The sequence below is a fragment of the Diadema antillarum genome, unplaced genomic scaffold (assembly GCF_040938485.1).
Source record: "Diadema antillarum isolate AM-2024a unplaced genomic scaffold, OU_Dant_1.0 seq00001214_RagTag, whole genome shotgun sequence".
NCBI lineage: Eukaryota > Metazoa > Echinodermata > Echinoidea > Diadematoida > Diadematidae > Diadema > Diadema antillarum.
In genome coordinates, this window is record NW_027272006.1 from 280,882 (window position 1) to 299,673 (window position 18,792).

The following is an 18,792-nucleotide window of genomic DNA, read 5'->3' on the forward strand; positions in this document are numbered from 1 at the left end:
GTATTTTCATGTGTAGGCAACCTAAACACATGCACAAGATGCTTTCAAGGCTGCCTGAGCTGGCTCTCATTGTAAACGCCATTGCACTATTACAGTACCGTACACTATATGTTTTTGTGTTTTATTTTGCCGAATAAATGGCCTAAACTGGCCTCACTCAACCGATCAATCAAAAAATCAATCTTCATTATCTTTAAGTTTTTTCGACATAGAAGAAATGTATGCGACTCTTCAAAAATTTGTCTCAGTTTCCGATTATAGACCTACGTGCGTGGAATATTTTGCCGCAGGGGCAGCATGATCCTCCAAAATAATAATAGATATCAGCCTGGAAATTAGCCTAAATACCTTTCGCGGGAGAGAACGATTGCAGTTGTGCGGCGGTACGTGTAATGACGTTCATCCTTCCTTCTACACGCAGGACGGTACACTGACGTATAATTATGACCTACACGTCCGATTGAAAGCCATGAATCGCAGCTCGCTGCATGTTGCAGCTTTACAAAACGCAAAGCCTACGTATTCACAACGCATGCATAACGACATACCGGTACAGTAATTCACTGCACGGTGTAGATCTACAGCCACAAGACTGCCAGAGGACTGATTCGGGAAAAACAGCCTCAATCAGCGGCCACAGCACAGACTTGACGTGTTAATTCTTCTGGAAGATGGGCGAGTAAAACCACGGTAACTCGTTAGGACACTGCTGCAGTAAGAGAGAAAGGTGGGCACCATAAAAACCAAGCTAAAACAGTCTAAAGTTAAACTGGTCTTTACTAACGTTAGATTCTAAAGTAGGCCTAACGCTACGCCTACGGTAGGTAGTGGGTAGAGAGTAGACTCGACTAGGAACCTTGAAGTTTGAACCTTGATGAGATATGTTACTGTCAGGGTCTAATCCCTGAAGCAGCTCTTTCCGAACTAAACTGGGATGGGGTGTGACAGTGACAGTAGGTGATGGTGCAGTCGTACATTTACAAATAAAAATAGTGATGTGCACACTAAAAAATTCTGTAAGATTTACAGCAACAAGGAACACATAGGAGGTTTCAGATGCGAGTGGTTCGGGGATAAAATGAGAATTTATAAGAATCAATTGATGCTATGGGGACGGTGAGCTTGAGCACATGATCTCTTCCGCTGACATATCAGTTCGGGAAACCCACTCACAAGGGGGGCCCCTCCTTATAAGTAACCCGTCCCCCTTATAAGTAACCCCGTCCCCCTTATAAGTAACCCCCGGGGCACCCCTTATAAGGAGTCTCCACGCTTTTTTGCAATGCAACGCGAAAATGAAAGGACTGCGGCAATTCGTTTGATTATGTCCATAAAGCTTCACAAGTTTCCTAGTTACTCACGAAATTTGAGCAAAATCGGTTTGAGGCATCATATCTAAAATCATGGATTTAAATGCGATGTCAAACGACCCATGCGAATGCTGAAATGCGAGCGATTACTGGCGTGAGTGTCGCCAGGCGCGGCGGCGCGGCAATGCTTGAGTGCAGACGTGGCGACTGAGTACTGTACTCAGTCGCCACGTCTGCACTAAGCATTGCCGCGCCGCCGCGCCTGGCGACACTCACGCCAGTAATCGCTCGCATTTCAGCATTCGCATGGGTCGTTTGACATCGCATTTAAATCCATGATTTTAGATATGATGCCTCAAACCGATCTTGCTCAAATTTCGTGAGTAACTAGGAAACTTGTGAAGCTTTATGGACATAATCAAGCGAATTGCCGCAGTCCTTTCATTTTCGCGTTGCATTGCAAAAATGCGTGGAGACTCCTTATAAGGGGTGCCCCGGGGGTTACTTATAAGGGGGACGGGGTTACTTATAAGGGGGACGGGTTACTTATAAGGAGGGGCCCCCCTTGTGAGTGGGTTTCCCGAACTGATATGGAGCTTGGGTTATGAAGTGAGGAAGATGGATGTTGACTAGCTGGTGATATAGGGTTATAGAACATGTATTCGTAACTAGAGTCGGGGCACCAGTTTGCTGCAGGGGTCCAGTTTGCGGCACCCCTAGGAATATCTAACCATATCTTCAAAAGTAGAAAGACCATTTTTTTTTTTCTAACGTTAGATTGTTTTATTTGGAGAGCAACTGAAGAGCTTTCTTTTGATACCAGAATCATGAAGTAACTCGGATGATGGCCTTCATAATTCTAATTTAAACTGTCTGTGTCACGCCGTTCTTAAAAGTATGACTTTCTTAACAAAATGTTAAGATTTTGTTCTGTTGCTAGGCAACCACCATCATCCCTTGTTTGTATCTTTATTCAAAATCTTACTATGAAAAGAGGCCTGGCATGGTAAGGTCTTAAGGATTCCTCGTGTAACTGTGTTAAATATTCTAAACTTAATTTCCTTTGTCAGTTTTGAGGATTGCAGCAGTGACCAAAATGTCGGGGATGGGTCCGGTTTGCGGCACCCCTATGGGATTTACACAAATAGCGCTATTTTACATGTCAAAATGGGTGGAAATTGATGAAATACATGCGATCTTGAAAAACTATGAAATTGTGAACGATCGAGATAATGAATCCAAAGAAAGTGTTCTAACAAGCTGAAAACTAGTTGGACCATCAAAAAATATTTGGTTTTTGCAAAATTTTAATGTTTAAAGAAATCAGGGGACATTTTTCTGTGGGGTGCTGCAAACTGGACCCCCCTGCCGCAAACCGGGTCCTCTTGGTGGTTGCAAATTTTCTGCATAAAATTGATTACCTTGGTATTATGACTACCTAGGTAATTAACCACCATACAAAATTGTGATGCAGTATCAAGAGGCCTTTGGTACCTCTTCCAATAAAAAAAAAATATTTAATTTCTGTTGCCCGTTTTACCAGAATACTACTAAATACCCTTGAAAAGGCATTAACCTGCCGCAAACTGGGTCCCCTACTCTAGGTCTATATAGTACACAGCCCTGTCGCTGTACACAAGAGTAAGTCACTAACGCACGGCATCTGGTCGGGCTATAGAACATGGTGCTCTGTGCATGGAGACGACATGTGTGCAGCAGTTGATCCCATCCCAGACTGGAGACAAGTCCTGAAGCTGAAGTGGATCTTTTGTAGTCGCAGGTGACAAAGCAAGCAGCTGCTTTCTGGACTCTTTCTAAGCCTTCAGCAGTAGTACTGGAAGTGTAGGCAACCTAAAGAGTAACGTAAAAGGATAGGGGAGGGCGTAGTAGGCCTAAAGCTGCAGTGTAGAAAACACACTAATACATGATAATGTAAACAGCATGGTAATTTAGGCATTAAACGCAGGGTCCACAGGGTAAAAGTGCAGATGCCTGAGGTAAAATTAATTGTAAACAACAGTAGTCAGTACTGCAGGAGACTTGTTAGTTGTACTGAAAGTTCTGACTGTTGCATCTAATGGTGGGTAGCAATCTGGTGTTTGAGGACAGATTGATTTTGCTATGATGGTAGTATAGGCCTATTAAACAGTAACACATATTTCCCAGAGTCTTACTCTTGGAAATGTTCTTGGGACTCGTCTTCAATGGGTTAAATTGGACATTTTTTTTTTCATTTATTTGGCACGTCATTTGGCATTTAATGTAATCATTCCAAAATTGCCCCCAAATGGATTAGTGTGTGTGTGTATGTGTGTGTGCTACACTAATCTTGATCATGACATGCATGAGTATGAATCACAGTGACTTTAATATACTGATCTGGAGCGGATCCAGGAATTCCGTAAAAAGGGGGGGGGGGGTGCAAACAATATTTCTAGTGCTACTTCCGGGTTTCATCTCATTTTTGTTCTTTTTATTTCTTTTGTTTTAACGACAAATAAAGAGGGGGCGTGTGCTCGTTGCACCCCCCCCCCCCCCCCCCCCCCCCCCCCCCCGCCGCTGCTGATACAGTTTGTGTACTTTTTAGTAGACCCTCTGCTCTAGGCCCCCATACATGTATAACCCTGGGGCGCTCCTTCACACAGGCAGTTATACGAAAAAACTCATAAAGGGAAAGCCTTTGAAAGAAGAATGAAAATTACAGAAGGCATATTTATAAAGACAAAGTACCGGTATGCAATGTGTTCCGGTACGGCGGTACAACTTATGTTATGAAGTGCTCACTGAAAATTAAGTGTGTGATGAAATCCTCGGAACACAACTATGTATGCAAAACACATCACTTTTTTTTCATTAATTAAATGACAAACTTGAGATTAGACATTTTGCATCTGTCAGGAATTTAGCATATGAATTGCAGTGAAAACACAATTAAAAAAAAAACATTCTGTCAAGACCGTCTAGTGACATATTGCTAGGCTGAAATGTAAAAATATTATTTTGTTTTACTCAAACAGAACAAAAGTGATTGCAACTGATTGGCAAATTGCCCTACATTGACTCAAATGTTTACGTTGATGTGGGGCAATTTGTCAATCAGTTGCAGTGAAAACATCTCAACAGAAGAATTTCGTGAATTTGAACAAAAGTGATATTGTGTCTTTACTTTTTTATTGCCATCACTTTGTAGAAAACCACGTTGCATCATGTCTACGCCAATCAAAATAAAACAAGAGACTACAGAGGTAACCGATGCTCGGGTGAAGCTTGAGGGTGTTCTGCAAAATCTGGTTGACAGAGCAGAAAGGCAAGTTTGTTTCGTTAATATTTTTAGTTGTCATACATAAAGTTTCCTTGTGTGCCTTCATGTATCCATTGATAATAAAGATGACAATAAAAAATATGTTTGTCAAAAGGGATGTTTTCTGTAGGCTTTTAGTGCTATGCTCAGAACTGCCATAGCCTGTAAAACCAACCTTGGAAATACATTTCCATCATTAAATGTGAAGCTAATAACTTTTGAAATTGCTATGAACTACACTTATAAATATGTACAATGATGAATTTGTAAGAAATAATAAACTGAAGGAATCTTTGATTTGAAGTTTCTATACACTATGGTGATGCACTCTGATTTATCAGTGAACTGTAACAGTTGTGGCTTGCATTTTAAATCTGGTCATGTTTTAATAATGTGCATGTGGTTGATGCATACATTGGTAATGCACATTACACGTATGTGTATCAGCAGATTTAACTAACTATAGTATCTTTTAACATTGCTTTTAGTCGTTAGTCATCAAGGAGGTTTGGGTATTGAAAGGATAATGACAAACATTTCCACTGGATTTAGAACTGACTGAAGTGTGTTTGTTTATTGTTTTTGTGAAGATGATCTCACTTTGTATTGATTCTTCATATGTTTGCAGGAAAACTGCTTGATTATAAATGAATCATATTTCACCATCTTGCTGACCTATAGACTGTAGGTGTGTCGTACTGAATGTATATACAAGCTGGTTCTCATGGCTTGATCAACACTCTCTCCATTTTATACCTTCTCAACAGTTTCTCCCATGATAGTGATGTTGTAGTGAAAGAGGAGCAAGATTTGGACAGGTAAGTGCTTACTTTTGTAGTTCAGTCAGTGGTTAGCCCTTATTTCCACTCTTAACTTTCTTTTTTTATCATCATCTTCATTTTAATCCACCTTCTTAATTCTTACAAATACAAATGTATTTTTTTTCACATTCTCATGTCTTTTATCATACTTTTTTATCATACTTTTTTTTTCTAATTTGGTATACCTGGTAATCATTTTGTTCATGGTTTATTTTTACCTTTTGTATAGCATGTATTTACATTCTCTATTTTTGCATGTATGATGTTATACATTTGTAAACACACGGAATGATATTTGGTGACTTTTGCAGGGCCTTTGATGATGATATCAGGGAACTTGAATCAACGCCAACAAAGAAATCACCATCTAAATCGAGAAAGAGGAGAAAAAGGGATTATGCCAATTCAGATATTGAGCAACTTGATGATGGGCTTCGAGCACAGAGTAAGATTCTTCCTCCTTATTTTCCTGTCATTTTTTTTGTTTGGATGTCTTTTCTTCTTTTGATAAAGTGCAGGTCACCATGTGGTGTATCAGTGTACTGCCTGTCTCTGTACCTGTTGTGTTGTGTGTTATGTATGCGAGGTAAATGTTCCATGAACTTAATGAAACTCCAATGTGAGGGATAAAGATGAAGAGCTAGTGATATTTTACAAATGTTTTTTGTAAGACCATTTTTTTTTTCTTGGCCGGTTTTAGGATTGAGTGGATTCAGCATACTTATAGGAGTCTAGTATGCATGTATACTCAAATTTTTAGTCAGACTCACAGAGGAAACTGCTGGTCAATGGCACTAGAAAAAAAAAGGTGACAGCATTTGAATAAGTGACACATTTTAAGCAATGTTTTCAGTGAAATCATTGTAATACTACACAGGAATGAGGGATAATGTGAAATGGATTAGTTTTATGGAGAATATGTTTGACTGCAATTAGAAACCTTCGCTGGCCTTGAAAATATATGTAGAATCGGATTTATTATGCAGACTCTCATTTCATTATTCAAATTGGCATACATGTGTAGATTTGTGCCCGATGCAAGTGAATTGCTTGAGCTGTCAAGTTATGCGACCATGCGTGAACTTTGCTTCTCTCTGCCCTACACAGATTCCTATGTGATGAAGCTGTTTGATCGCAGCGTTGATTTGGCTCAGTTTAAAACCAACGCACCTCTCTACCCAGTATGCCGAGCTTGGATGGCCAACTCGACTTCAGCAAAAGTCCCGCGCAAAGAACAGTCCCCATCACCGGAGCCACTTCCAGACCAGGATATGGTGAGTCATGAGCCCGATAACTCTCCCATGTATACTTTTGTTTTGTTTTGTTTTGTTTTGTTTTGTTTTCTATTTCAAATCACTGTGTCAATGATATTTCATATGTTTAGTAACTTTAAGCAGAGTACAGTAAACCTCGCATGAGTCGAAGCTCTCGGGACTGACGAAAATGCGTCGACTTAAGTGAACTTCGACTCTCGCGAGAGTCGATTTTTTTTCGACTCACAGTTATGTACATGTATTATAGTACATTTGCATGCATGTGTGTGTGTGTGTGCGTGCGTGTGTGTTTGCATTCAAATTTGTCTGTTCTTGAAGATAATGTTCTTATTTTGTTCTAAATTGAACATGGAATTTGTATCAATACTAGTAGCTAAACGTAGTTTTGAGAATGTCTGCGCTAATGTGGCAATGTGCATGGTGCTATGTCTATGGTGCAACATAGGTAGCCATCACTGTCAACCTACCCTGAGACAAACACTCTCCCAGGCCCATCCCACCTCCATTGAACAAAAATATACAGCCAGCCGGGCACGCACAAACAAGCTCCGCCCACTTGGCCTGTCACTAAAATATTAAAGCAGCGATTGGTTGGCCAAGGAGTTCTGGCTTGACATGGATAAAGTATGGATGTGCTGTGTGTATATGGATAAAGTATGGATCGATGTGCTGTGTGTATACATGTATACATCTATTGTGTATGTATTCGACATGCGTGCGGAGCGGTACGGTGAGTGTGCATGCTTACCTGCAGCAGATCAGGGACGGGGTTCTGCGACATGCCGATTTTTTTTTCTCCTCTAAATGTAATGAGAATGCCAGACAAATCTTCTTCGGCTCAAGTGATGTAAACTACGTGTATTTTGTACAAAAGGGACTGAATGTTTTACTTCGACACAGCCGAAATTCGACTCTCGTACTTCGGCTTATCCAAATATTTCTTAGAGAAAATACTTAGGGAAAAATCGGGACTTTTTATTTTGCTTCGAGTTAAGTGATTTTCGACTCACTCGACGTCGACTTATCCGAGGTTTACTGTATATTAATTAATGACATTATACATGGTTTTTTCTTTATGTACTGACTGCTGACATGCAAAGATAAAGCTTAGATATTATGTTCAAAGTTTGAAACAAAATGACATGTTCTGTGTGCTCTTTTGTGGATTGCTGGGGTCTATCATTGCTTGTAGGTTCTTTGAAAGCCCATGACATTTCACTGTTGTGAAATTTATTGGGTCATTATCAAGTTTGCATTTTAATGCCATGAAGAACCAGTATCTGTTCACTACCCGCCCTGTTGAATTTTACAAAATGAGGGCTGCCATTCTTTTTTTTTTAGTTTTTTTTTATTTTTTTAGAATTCTGATTCAGGTGATATAGTACAAGGGGTGTGTTCGGGTTTGAAGAATACAAAAACTGCTACTGTGCATTGTCAGTTTTGTTTTGCAATTTCTTTTTATTTCTTTCAGTCTGAGAATGGTCTGGTGTACCGTCTCCCCTCACCCAACCAGACAATTGATGAGATGAGAGAGGAGCTATCAAGGGACCCCAGAATACCCCCTGTCACACCCCACCCTGATGAACCTCTGGACATCAATGCTGTAAAAACTTTATTTCCTTCTTCACACTGTTGTCTGCATTTAACCAAACTTGTTCTATGTACACTGTACTTGAAACTACCAGTTGGAATCAATACAGAGTGGACTTTTGAACAGGTGGCCTTCTTACCTAGGTCAGAAAAATACTAAAGTTCCTGGAAGGGAATCAGACATATTGGTTTTTTACTACACAGATGGTAGCTTGAGTAGATACTATGCTTTCTTTGACTGCGTGGAGAAAGGCTTTGTGTTAAAATAAGTTTGCATGAGTACAGCTTTAAGGAATGAATTGCGATGAACTAATTATGGTCGGGTGTTAGAATGAGTCAGTAGTGCCCTTAGCTACAGTATCTTGGCAATGACTTATTAGATCCAAACTGTATTGCTTTTTTATGTGGTGGTATGTAGTGCAATGGGCATGCACAGACACTAATAACAGCCTCTTACAAGATTTGCTTTATTTGATTGTGCTTGACTGTCTCTTACCAAAGTTTAAAACAACAACAACACACAGCTGCACAGACATGACAAATTCAGTTGTACATTCCAACTCACAAATGTCCCTACTGATAAAGTTGTATTACATTAAAAGTGTAAAACGATAAATGATGCGTGTTATAATATATTGATTTTAATATGACAAAAAATAAACACTGATTAATATTCCAAGCTCTGTTCTCAAATTATCAAAAGAGTGGGTTTTTTTTTTTGTCCATTTGTTGCTGTTTAGTTTTTTTGTTTTGATATATTTTGTCTAATTCTGATAATTATTTCCCCCTCAATGTAGGATTCCAGTCAGGCTCCATCCAAAGAAACACTTCTAAATGGCCACATTCAGAGATGGAAAGACATCAGGAATGAGTAAGTACCAAGAAGAAGTGAGGATGTATATTTCCTATGGAATATTTATTCTTTATGCTATAGAGTCCCCACAGTCCCCACTTAACCAAATCTTTGAAATTGTGGCCCAGTTACAAATTTCATCTTTTTGTAATGGCCCTGTCACACCATGATGATTTAGCCAGTGCATGCCGATGTCTAAAGATTTCTTTAAAACATTGGGCTGGCACTGGATTACAATGTATTTTTCAATTTTGGGCATATACATAGCTTTTTGCTGATGATTTTCACATAGGACCTATATGTAGAGTGTTAGTAACTTTAGACAGAACATTTCAATAACTTATAGATAAGTTATACCAACGAATGCCGAGCTTATTGCCGGCGTTCACAACTTAAAGCCAAAACATACTTCTTGTGTGCTCGCAAAACTGTCTATTTCTGCTCTTATCTGTACACGTATACACCGTGTGAAAGAATGCAATTAGGTAATGGCAGAAATGCAGACTATATATACCAAAAAGGTTCACCAGAATTGCTGCAGTGTCAGAGCTTACCTGAACGTGGTTGTTGGAGAATGTTTTATATTTGAAAACATGTTTTAGCTTCAAGCATAGCATGCAGCAGTGCATCTCTGATGATTTGTGTAGTAGCCTATGAAAGGCTGCTGCTCGATTCAAATCATAACGGCACTTTTACATCGCAGTATTGACATCACCGACATGCCAAGGGAGTCTTCTGGACATGGACATGGATGCAGGGAAGATCAATCATCACTCACAGCCTCACCCTTACCCTCACCCTCTGATGGAGATGATGGATGGTCAGTGGCATCAGTAACTGTGTCCGTGGCCTCGACCTCTCCTGGGCCAGCCCTCCCTAAGAAGAAGAGGGTCAGGAAGGTGCAGTTTGTACTTGAAGTCCACGAGGAGCAGCTCATGTGCGATTTCATTCGCAAGAACAACATCCTGTGGGACATCAAGAAGACGGGCTATCGGAGGTTGGACAAGAAGGCGAAGCTCTGGAGGGATCAAGCTAAGATCATGGGGAAGACGGCTCAGCATCTTCAAGGCTGGTTTAAGTCTGTGCGAGACACCCACACCCGTCTCGACAGGATTAAGGGCGGTGAGGGTGCCCGCGAACTGACAGAGAGGGAACAGTGGGTGAAGGCAAACTTCAGCTTCCTCAAAACTGTTGTCCGCCATCGTGCCAGGTCTATGAACGCTGTAAGTATACCTCAGTACAATTATTACCATTTGTTTTCTAATGTATTTGATATTAAATTTTGCTTTCATTAATAATCTTTAAATTTGCCTTGCATTTTTGCCTTGTATTCACTAATCAATTGTCATTATTGCAGATGAAGGCAACCACGGCAGCACACAGCAGGGACCATGAAACTGCCAAGGCTACTGAGACTGCCAGGGCTACTGAGGCTACCAAGGCTACTGAGGCTGCCATTGTGATTGATGATGACAGCATGCCCCCCTCTGTCCCCTCCTCATCCTCACAACCCACTGACAGGCATGGTCAGGAGGATGACCCATTGCTGCAGTCACTCCAGAAGAAGGTGACCGAGTTTGAGGAGCTCTTCAAAAGTCTCTCTCAGCCTCAGCCCATCTCAGCTGCTGCTACCTTCGCCAATTACGTGCGTGACAGCCTGCTTGGCATGTCCAAGCGCAAGTTCCGGAAGGCGCGGTCACGCATCAACATCATCCTCGGTGAGCTGATGGATGAGAGTGATGAGGATTAACCTTCCAGACTCCCCACCTTTCCAGCTCCTGTTTCCCGGTGACCCAGTCTAGCACCAGCTACCCACACCCTATGGCGATGGAGATGTACTAGCCATCTCCCCACATGTGCAGACACAAGGCACCGACTGCGTCCAGTCTAGGGTTCACAGACAGCCGACTGTGTGAACCAGTGTACTTGCATGCAGCCACTGCAGCTACAGTACCTGAAGTAGCAGCCAAGCATGCCACTGTATGCTACTCTAGGGTCGTCTATCAGATACTGAACCAGAGCCCAGCGCCATGGACAGTCACAGTCAGAGTCTGTGTTCTTACATCTCAGTGGCAGATCCAGAGGGGGGCGCACCGGGCGCACCCCCTCTTTATTTTTTGTTAACACAAAAGAAATAAAAAGAGAAAAATGGGGGGGGGGGGCAAATGCGCCCCCTTTAATTCTGTAAAGGCACCTTCCCTTTACAGAATTCTTGGATCCGCCTCTGCATCTCTGGATGCTCAGGACTGCTCGACCTGTCCAGTGGTTCTGATGCTGCAGACAGCATCTCTGGGGAGCTGAAGAGACCTCCACCACCAGAGAAGAACTAGTGACAGTAACAGTTATGTGCTTCTCACGACTAAGAGAAACAGTCCAGTGTTTTAGCCATTTTTGTAGCGTTGTATATTGTCATGTATGACCATTGTCATTAATTTCGTTGTTTCATTTGTTTCATTGTGTCTGAAGTATGCACAAGATCCATCATCAAAGATGTTCATTACTACTGAGTGTTTTAGTGACAAGTAATTCATGCCTTTCATGTCTACAAAATGTTACCATTGGTCTTAATCCTAACTGAGCCAGAGTATTTTGAGAGTTCTTAAAGCTGGGGGGCCTCCCAGGCCCCTCAATATATTTCGGCAAAGGTCAACTCAATGTGCACGAAAATTGCCATATTTATAAAATAATATGTGTAGAATAAAGTGTGATGTATTTTCTTGTTTGCGTTTTTAATTTTTTTTATTATATGATATGCACATTTTCATGACTTAGTTATTCAGTTATTTATTTATTTTAGTTAGTTAATCATTATTTTGCTATGATGTATTAGTGAAAATGGCTTGAATATTGGTTGTAAGCAGACAAATAAGAGTCATATGTTGATGTGATAAAACTTTGTTTTTTTCAGTGTATTTACATTATATATTTGTGAATCATGAATATAAATTGTAGCATGCAAATAACAAGCTGATATTTATTCTTCATATTTTTGTTTTTATTCTTATGTATTTCTTTTTCTGTAAGTTTCATTATCTTTTTTTTTTTTTTTTTTTTACCAACCAGAAACTGCATTCATAACATAGGTAATGATATTGTAATAGTAAGAATGGTGTTGATTTTTGGAGTATTTTTTTTTTTTAAAAGCCATAGGCTAATACACAGGCAAATTAAGAATTTGATCATTTTGCTGAACTTGTGATTGATAATTGTAATCTGTTACCGAAATCATGGTCAACGCTGCACAAATTAGGTATCAAAACTTGAGTGTATAAAATGTAGCTGCTGCAAGGCTCCCCAGACCCCTGGCCTAGTTAGGGTAAGTCCTACTAAAGTAACATGGCATTCAAGTTCAGACCAACAAGAATGGTTTATAACATTACATGTTTAAACTTTAAAATTTTGTTTCTTCATTTTAGGTAATTATAAAATAGTCACTTCCTCATACAAACATGTTTTAATTGGTTGCTGAAAAGAGTGGGGTTGATGAATATGTTTATTGATTGCTAACTACCAAGTAGTATATGATTTGATTCATTTCATTTTTGAATTTCAGTTTTTCCACTCAAAAAATATACAATAACAAAAAAGAAATTGATATATAAGGATTTGAAGCATACACGAGACATATCATAGATATAAGATGCAATGGTCAAATTAAATATTTTGTATGAAATATGTGTTGATTTCATAAAAGAACTTGTGTCTTGTCAATAAATCAAGCTGCATGCTAACAGAAATTGGGATAAGCGTTGTCTTAAATGAAGTGCTTGGCTTCCACAGCAGCAGCCTCAAAGAAAATTCATGGACGACTTGTCATAAATCAGCTCAAATAAGAGAGATGGAGAAAATAATGAAGTAAATGAAAATGACGGAGGAAGGGTGAGGTGCATTTGTGAGTCAGTGTGTGTGCAATAGCAAGCATGCATGTATGTTTGTGCGAAGTTTATATTTGACTATGCGCACATAAGCGTGTGTAGTGTAATGCTTGCAGTTGAGTTAACGAGTATATGAGTGGGTTAGTATAAGTGAATGTGTATGCCTGCACGTGTATACTTGTGTTGGTGTGAATGTGTGTGTTTATGGATAAGGTCCATTAGAGAGGCCTTAAAATAAAGTAGCTGAAACAGGGATACTTTAGCAAGAAAATATCAAGATGACTTCAGTTTTATGTTTCACGAAGTGATAATTGATTCCGTTTCATGACTGCTTATGAAAATAATGTGGAATACATGTACAATTAAACAGTGAACTGTAAATTGTTCCTTGAATCATGGCCATGATGTGGAATTGATTTAAGATGCGTCTGCAACCTTGGAAACGATCCATTTGCTTTGGGAATTTCACAGTTCATTGATTCAATGCACCTACTGTATATACATGTCATCATATTTGCTAATTTACAGAAATAATGTCTGCACTTGACTTGAGAACATGTAGACCCATTCAAAAACAAAACATGATTTTCTCCTACCCTATGGCAAAGATGGCCCAAATTTTTCACGGTGGATGAGTGGCTCAACTGTGCTGAGGGAGGCTTGAGCTATTTGATATCTTTTTTTTTTTGAAAGCAATTTCCACTTCAAGATGAAGTCAGCTAAAATGAGTGTGAATCTTCCAACCCGCAATACAAGTAACTCGGAAATACGGCCAAATATGAGGGAAAAAAAAAATCCTTGGACCTACTGTGGCTAGCAGCTCATCGTACATCGCTAGGGACATATACAAGGAAGTTGGTAAAGGATGCGTGGTCCTCATGCATTTTAAATTCACACATCTTGGGTCTCGCGAAATTTATGAAATTAGAATGCACACTAACATTCCTTGTGTGACAGTAACCATAGTGTCTTGAGAAATGCAGATGGATTCCTCCTGTGAATCCCATTTGTGTAAACCAGTTCGCCTGAACGCTACCCATATGTCATCATATGGTATGTGTAATTTAGAAACACACTCAGTAAATTCTGTAGTTGTCCAGAAAACGTCGAATACGTCTACATACATCGAAGTGTGTGGGAGGTGAGTTTGATTAGGTACCAAGCATACTACTTGATAGGTTAAATATATGTTATGGGTGCGCTAGGCATTATCTTGATGCATTTTGACTACGGTACCTACAATTTATGGTACATGTGTGCAGGGCATATACCTCCAAAAGTTTTATGCATGCTTAATAAAGACTTGAACGATCTTGCCATACTAAACTGTATACCAGTGCGCTGAACTCCTATCCATAGGTGGCTTATCCGTGGTACCTGTAACATATTTGATGTTTATTCGTCAATTTTTTCATACATTGGCTAAAGCGTAAAGGTGTGACAGGGCCATTACTCTTGCAGACCTGCAAATAGACTGAATATTCATCTTAAGTAGTCCTGTGGTTCAAGAATTAATTGACATGAATATTTGCTAAAGAGGGGACTCTCCTACAAGTTGGACTCAATGTGTTGGGACCTTCTTTGTAGTGTCACTTGCATTTGTGTATTTGTACATGTATATCAATCTAAGGACATTGTTACAAAAGAGAAAGTATGTTGTACAGTCAACCTTGTTACCTCGACCTTGGATTAGCCGAATGTCACTTACCTCGTGGGCAAAATGAAAGTCCCAATTGTTCTATGGAGTTTCCGTGTATTAAAGCCCCGGTCACACAGCACTCCATGTCTAAATCACGTACAAAAAGTTATGAAAATTTGGGGGATGTAGTCGTAAGTGGTAATTTTAGGTCAATGTTGGTTTGACTGTGCTTTGTACGGGGTATGGCCGTCGGCGGCTGTTCCACTGCTAAAGCACGGCTAACCATGTCCAGCCACTTGTAAGGCTAAAAAAAGGTTCGCATGTGTTTGAAAGCGGGAAAAAAAAGAGGCAAGTTACCACGGCTAACCGCGGCCTCATCGCGTCTGTAGCACTGCCAATCACATGTTTAGCACGGACGTAAAACGGGCACTCCACTACCATAGCACTGCCCAATGACGGGTAACCGTGGCTCGGCGGCGTCGGAAGTGCGGCATAAAAGCAGCCGCGCACGGCTGGTCTTCACAGTTGCCGATCCAGATCTTGTACAGTCCACACTTCCACGCAAGTTCGTTCGGTGTTTTCAGTTTCATCATGCCCAGGGAGAAGGGTTCCCCTGCCATGAAGAGGTCAACGAATACCAAAGCCCCAGCTGAGGATGAGTCTCCCCAAGACTCCCAGGCCCAGGTGACAGTCCAGGTCCATGCTCCTCCTGCTGGTGCTGCCAGTCCAAACCCTGACCCTCAGGCTGATGCTGGTCCTGTTGCTCCTGGAGAAGCTGAGGTTGCTGCTGATGGTCAGTACATTTTATTTTATTCATTTCAATGTCTTTTCATTTGCAAATTTTGTTACTTTCAAATTTCAATTTTGAATTTCAATTTAGAAATAGAAAATTAGAAGCGTGTCACTAAATGAATATATTTTTCATGTACAGGTACTACCCCTGCTGCTACCACTGCTACCACTACCTCTGCTGCCACCCCTGAGGCCCCCGTGGAGCTTGGAGAAGTCAGCCCCCCAGCCCTTCAGGAAGGAGAAACATTCTTTGTGGAAGCTGCTCAGGACGAGGAAGAAGAGCCAGTGCTCGTAGGCAAGGGCCTTGGACGTGGACAGGGCAAGGGCAAGGAGAAGGCTGCCCCCAAAGCCCCCAAGAAGGACTGGAGTCTTGACACTGCTGTAGAGGAGGACATTCTTGAGTGGCTGAGGGGCAACTCCTACCTCTGGATGCGCAGCAAGAAGACCTACAAGCAGAAGAGGGCTGCCTGGGAGATGAAGGCCCAAGAGCTGGGGATCAATGTGAAGCACCTAGAGCAGTGGTGGAAAGGAATAAAGGACTGGTATGTGAAGCTCTCCAAGAAGACTAGTGGCCAGGTGACCAAGATGCTCACAGAGAGGGAGACCTGGGTCCTGCAGCACTGTGGCTTCTACAAAGGTCAGTACATTTCATTACATTGATTTCAAACGTGTTTTGAATTTCATTGCATTTGTCAATTTCGTTTCACATTTCAATGTATGAAGTGCTTTTACGTGCAAAATGTCAATGCCATATAACTAAATGAATGTTCTAAACCTTTCAGGTTCCATCCCCAGTGACACCAGAGATCCCCTCGTCACTCTAACCCGGGTCCCCTCTGCCTCTGCCTCTGCCACTGCCACGTCCACGTCCACGGTCTCACGTCCCCCCTCCCCCTCGGCCTCAGTGGACTCTGATGGTGACAGGCATGCTCACGTCCTCGAGGACGTGGAGTCCGCAGCTGTTGACCAGGTCTCTACATCTCAGCCCACATCCACGTCCAGCCGCAGCCGGAAGCGTGACAAGAGGAGGAGGGGGATGAAGAGTACCAGGAAGAGGAAGACACCTGGATGCGAGAACTCCGCGCCACCATGCAGGCCAACCAAGCCCTCCTGGAGAAGTTTGTTGAGGAGAGGCCCAAGTCTGACCGTGAGCCCTTCGTACGGTTTGTTGCTGACACCCTGCGTACAGCTCCCCAGGAGCAGTACGACAAGATGAAGGACCTGATCTTTGACATAGTGCGCGGCCAGCCCTCAAACCAGCAGTTCAACCAGCCCTACAGCTGCCAGCAGTGCTTCCGGCAGCACAACCCACAGTATCAGCAGAACTGGCAGTATGGCAGCCGCTTGATGCAGCAGACCTCGTTACCCCCCATGCGGAAGAATGATACTACACCCTCTCCTACACCTCCGCAGTTCTCTGACCAGCAGCCAACCTACCCCCAGCAGCAGCAGCACGTGATGCAGGGGGATGAATGGAACGCTAACCTCACCGCTAACCTCAGCTTGGACAGTACCATGCTCCCACCTGCAGGCAGATCCAGCCTTGCCTCTCAGACATCCATGAACACTCCCAATGAGTCAGCCACCTCTCCTGGACTACAGATCAGGCCTCAGGAACAGCAGACTCAGGACTCCACTTCATCTGAGGATTAGCTAGTTAGTTGATTCTTAGTTTAGGCTGCCAAGGACCAGTATTAGCTATGTGTGCATGTGTATGCTATTGTTTGTTAGGTTGAGAAGATTGGGTGTGTATGCATTGCTGTAAATATGCCAATAAAATTGGTACAAAGTGTGAAATGTGTTACTGTTTTCTCTGGTTAATAATTAGAAACAAAGAAATTTGAATAAATGACCATCCACTGAAAAAAAAATAATTAAAGTAAGTGAAATTTGAAGTTAGAACAAAATGAAAAAATTAAAAAAAAGAATAAAGCAATAGCAAACAAAAAAAGAAATGACAAAGTACATATGAAATTGAAATACAAATTGGGTTAAGACAGTTATCTTCTAACTTCTAATAGAAGGTAATTGTCTTAATCCAGTTTATATTTTCCTTTCATTTCATATGTACTTTATACTTTGTACATGTATTTATATGCCGCAAATCCGAAGTGATACAGAAGTGATTAGGCAGTGATCAATCGTATTTAGAACTTGTTTGAGACGTCATTTAACAGGCTTAGGTAGTGCTATGTACGCGGAAAAATCCATTTGTCAGTGATAGGCCGCTAAACACACGCTATTTCCCGTGTAGCAATGCGTAACATGCGTTCGATGACCGTGCTCTGCCCGTGACAGACCGCTAGACTTTTGCATCTTACCGCGTATCCCAAGTTTTAATCACTGCCAGAACTCAGATCATCACGTGTGTTTCACGTGTGTCGCACATCTTTACCACGTGTGCCGCCCGTGGTTGTTCGCGGGCTAAAATCCAACGCCGTTCCGATTTTTCCCCACGTCCTGCCACGTCTATAAATTGACCATAGCTCGTCCTAAACTTGACATCAACGCGAACAACATCGTCTGCTTCATCGGAGACCACTTTTTGATGGGTTTTGGCCGTGATTAAGCCGTATGGCGCTGTGTGACCGGGCTTTAAGGTCCGTGGGGCCGATAGGTTTTTTTTTCACTGTATCAAAATTTCGTTATAGCCAAACAAATACAGTGTATCAAGATACGGTATATAGATGATAATTTGGGGATGTTGATTTTGCTATTGTGTACGTTGCATATAAAAGTTTGTTACAACCGTGTTCACTATAACGGGAGTGCACTGTATCATAATAGAGCAATATACACCCATACGAGGTATGTCTTGTTTTTTTATTTTTCTCTCCAGCTGGAAGACGGCATCTCAACTGAACCAGTCCCGATACAGTGAGAGCTATGCCATCCTGAAAGCCATGTTTGAAAGGCAATGATGCCTGGACCTCTGGTAGTAGGATAGTGGTGGTCAACACTGGAAGTATGACTCTGGACAACCTTTGAATCCGTCTCATCCAATCATTTCCTGGCTGTGCAGACACACCCACTTTGACCGACCAATCCAAGGATGAGGCTGGAAGTGTTCCTTCATGCCCAGTTTCCCTGCTCTGCACCATATGAAATGAATGACATGTGGTCATGGGGGTCCAGTCATTCCTGTGCTTTGACAGTGCAGTGATTTCAAAGACTATGACTGACATATTATTCACTGTCATCAGGAAGAGTGGATATTGTGTGTACATGTACAGTATGTCCCAAAAAGAATTACAATCCGATTTTCACATTGATAACACCCAATATGATTAAACTGTCTAAATGCTACTTCAAAGTCTTAAAATGGAACACCTTAGCT

General features: G+C 41.5%; 2 protein-coding genes across 2 annotated transcripts; both read left to right on the forward strand.

Moving 5' to 3' along the window:
* The first annotated feature begins 478 nt into the window (after positions 1-478).
* Positions 479-18,619, forward strand: LOC139744839 (protein lin-37 homolog). Its single transcript, XM_071655252.1, has 8 exons — positions 479-727; positions 4,501-4,617; positions 5,379-5,429; positions 5,744-5,877; positions 6,540-6,706; positions 8,178-8,309; positions 9,094-9,167; positions 18,295-18,619. The coding sequence occupies exons 2-8, from the start codon at positions 4,517-4,519 to the stop codon at positions 18,374-18,376; spliced, it is 741 nt and encodes a 246-aa protein (XP_071511353.1). The 5' UTR covers positions 479-727; positions 4,501-4,516; the 3' UTR covers positions 18,377-18,619.
* On the forward strand, positions 9,869-11,479 carry LOC139744847 (uncharacterized). Its single transcript, XM_071655259.1, has 3 exons — positions 9,869-10,372; positions 10,507-10,867; positions 11,394-11,479. The coding sequence occupies exons 1-3, from the start codon at positions 9,869-9,871 to the stop codon at positions 11,477-11,479; spliced, it is 951 nt and encodes a 316-aa protein (XP_071511360.1).
* Positions 18,620-18,792: the final 173 nt, after the last annotated feature.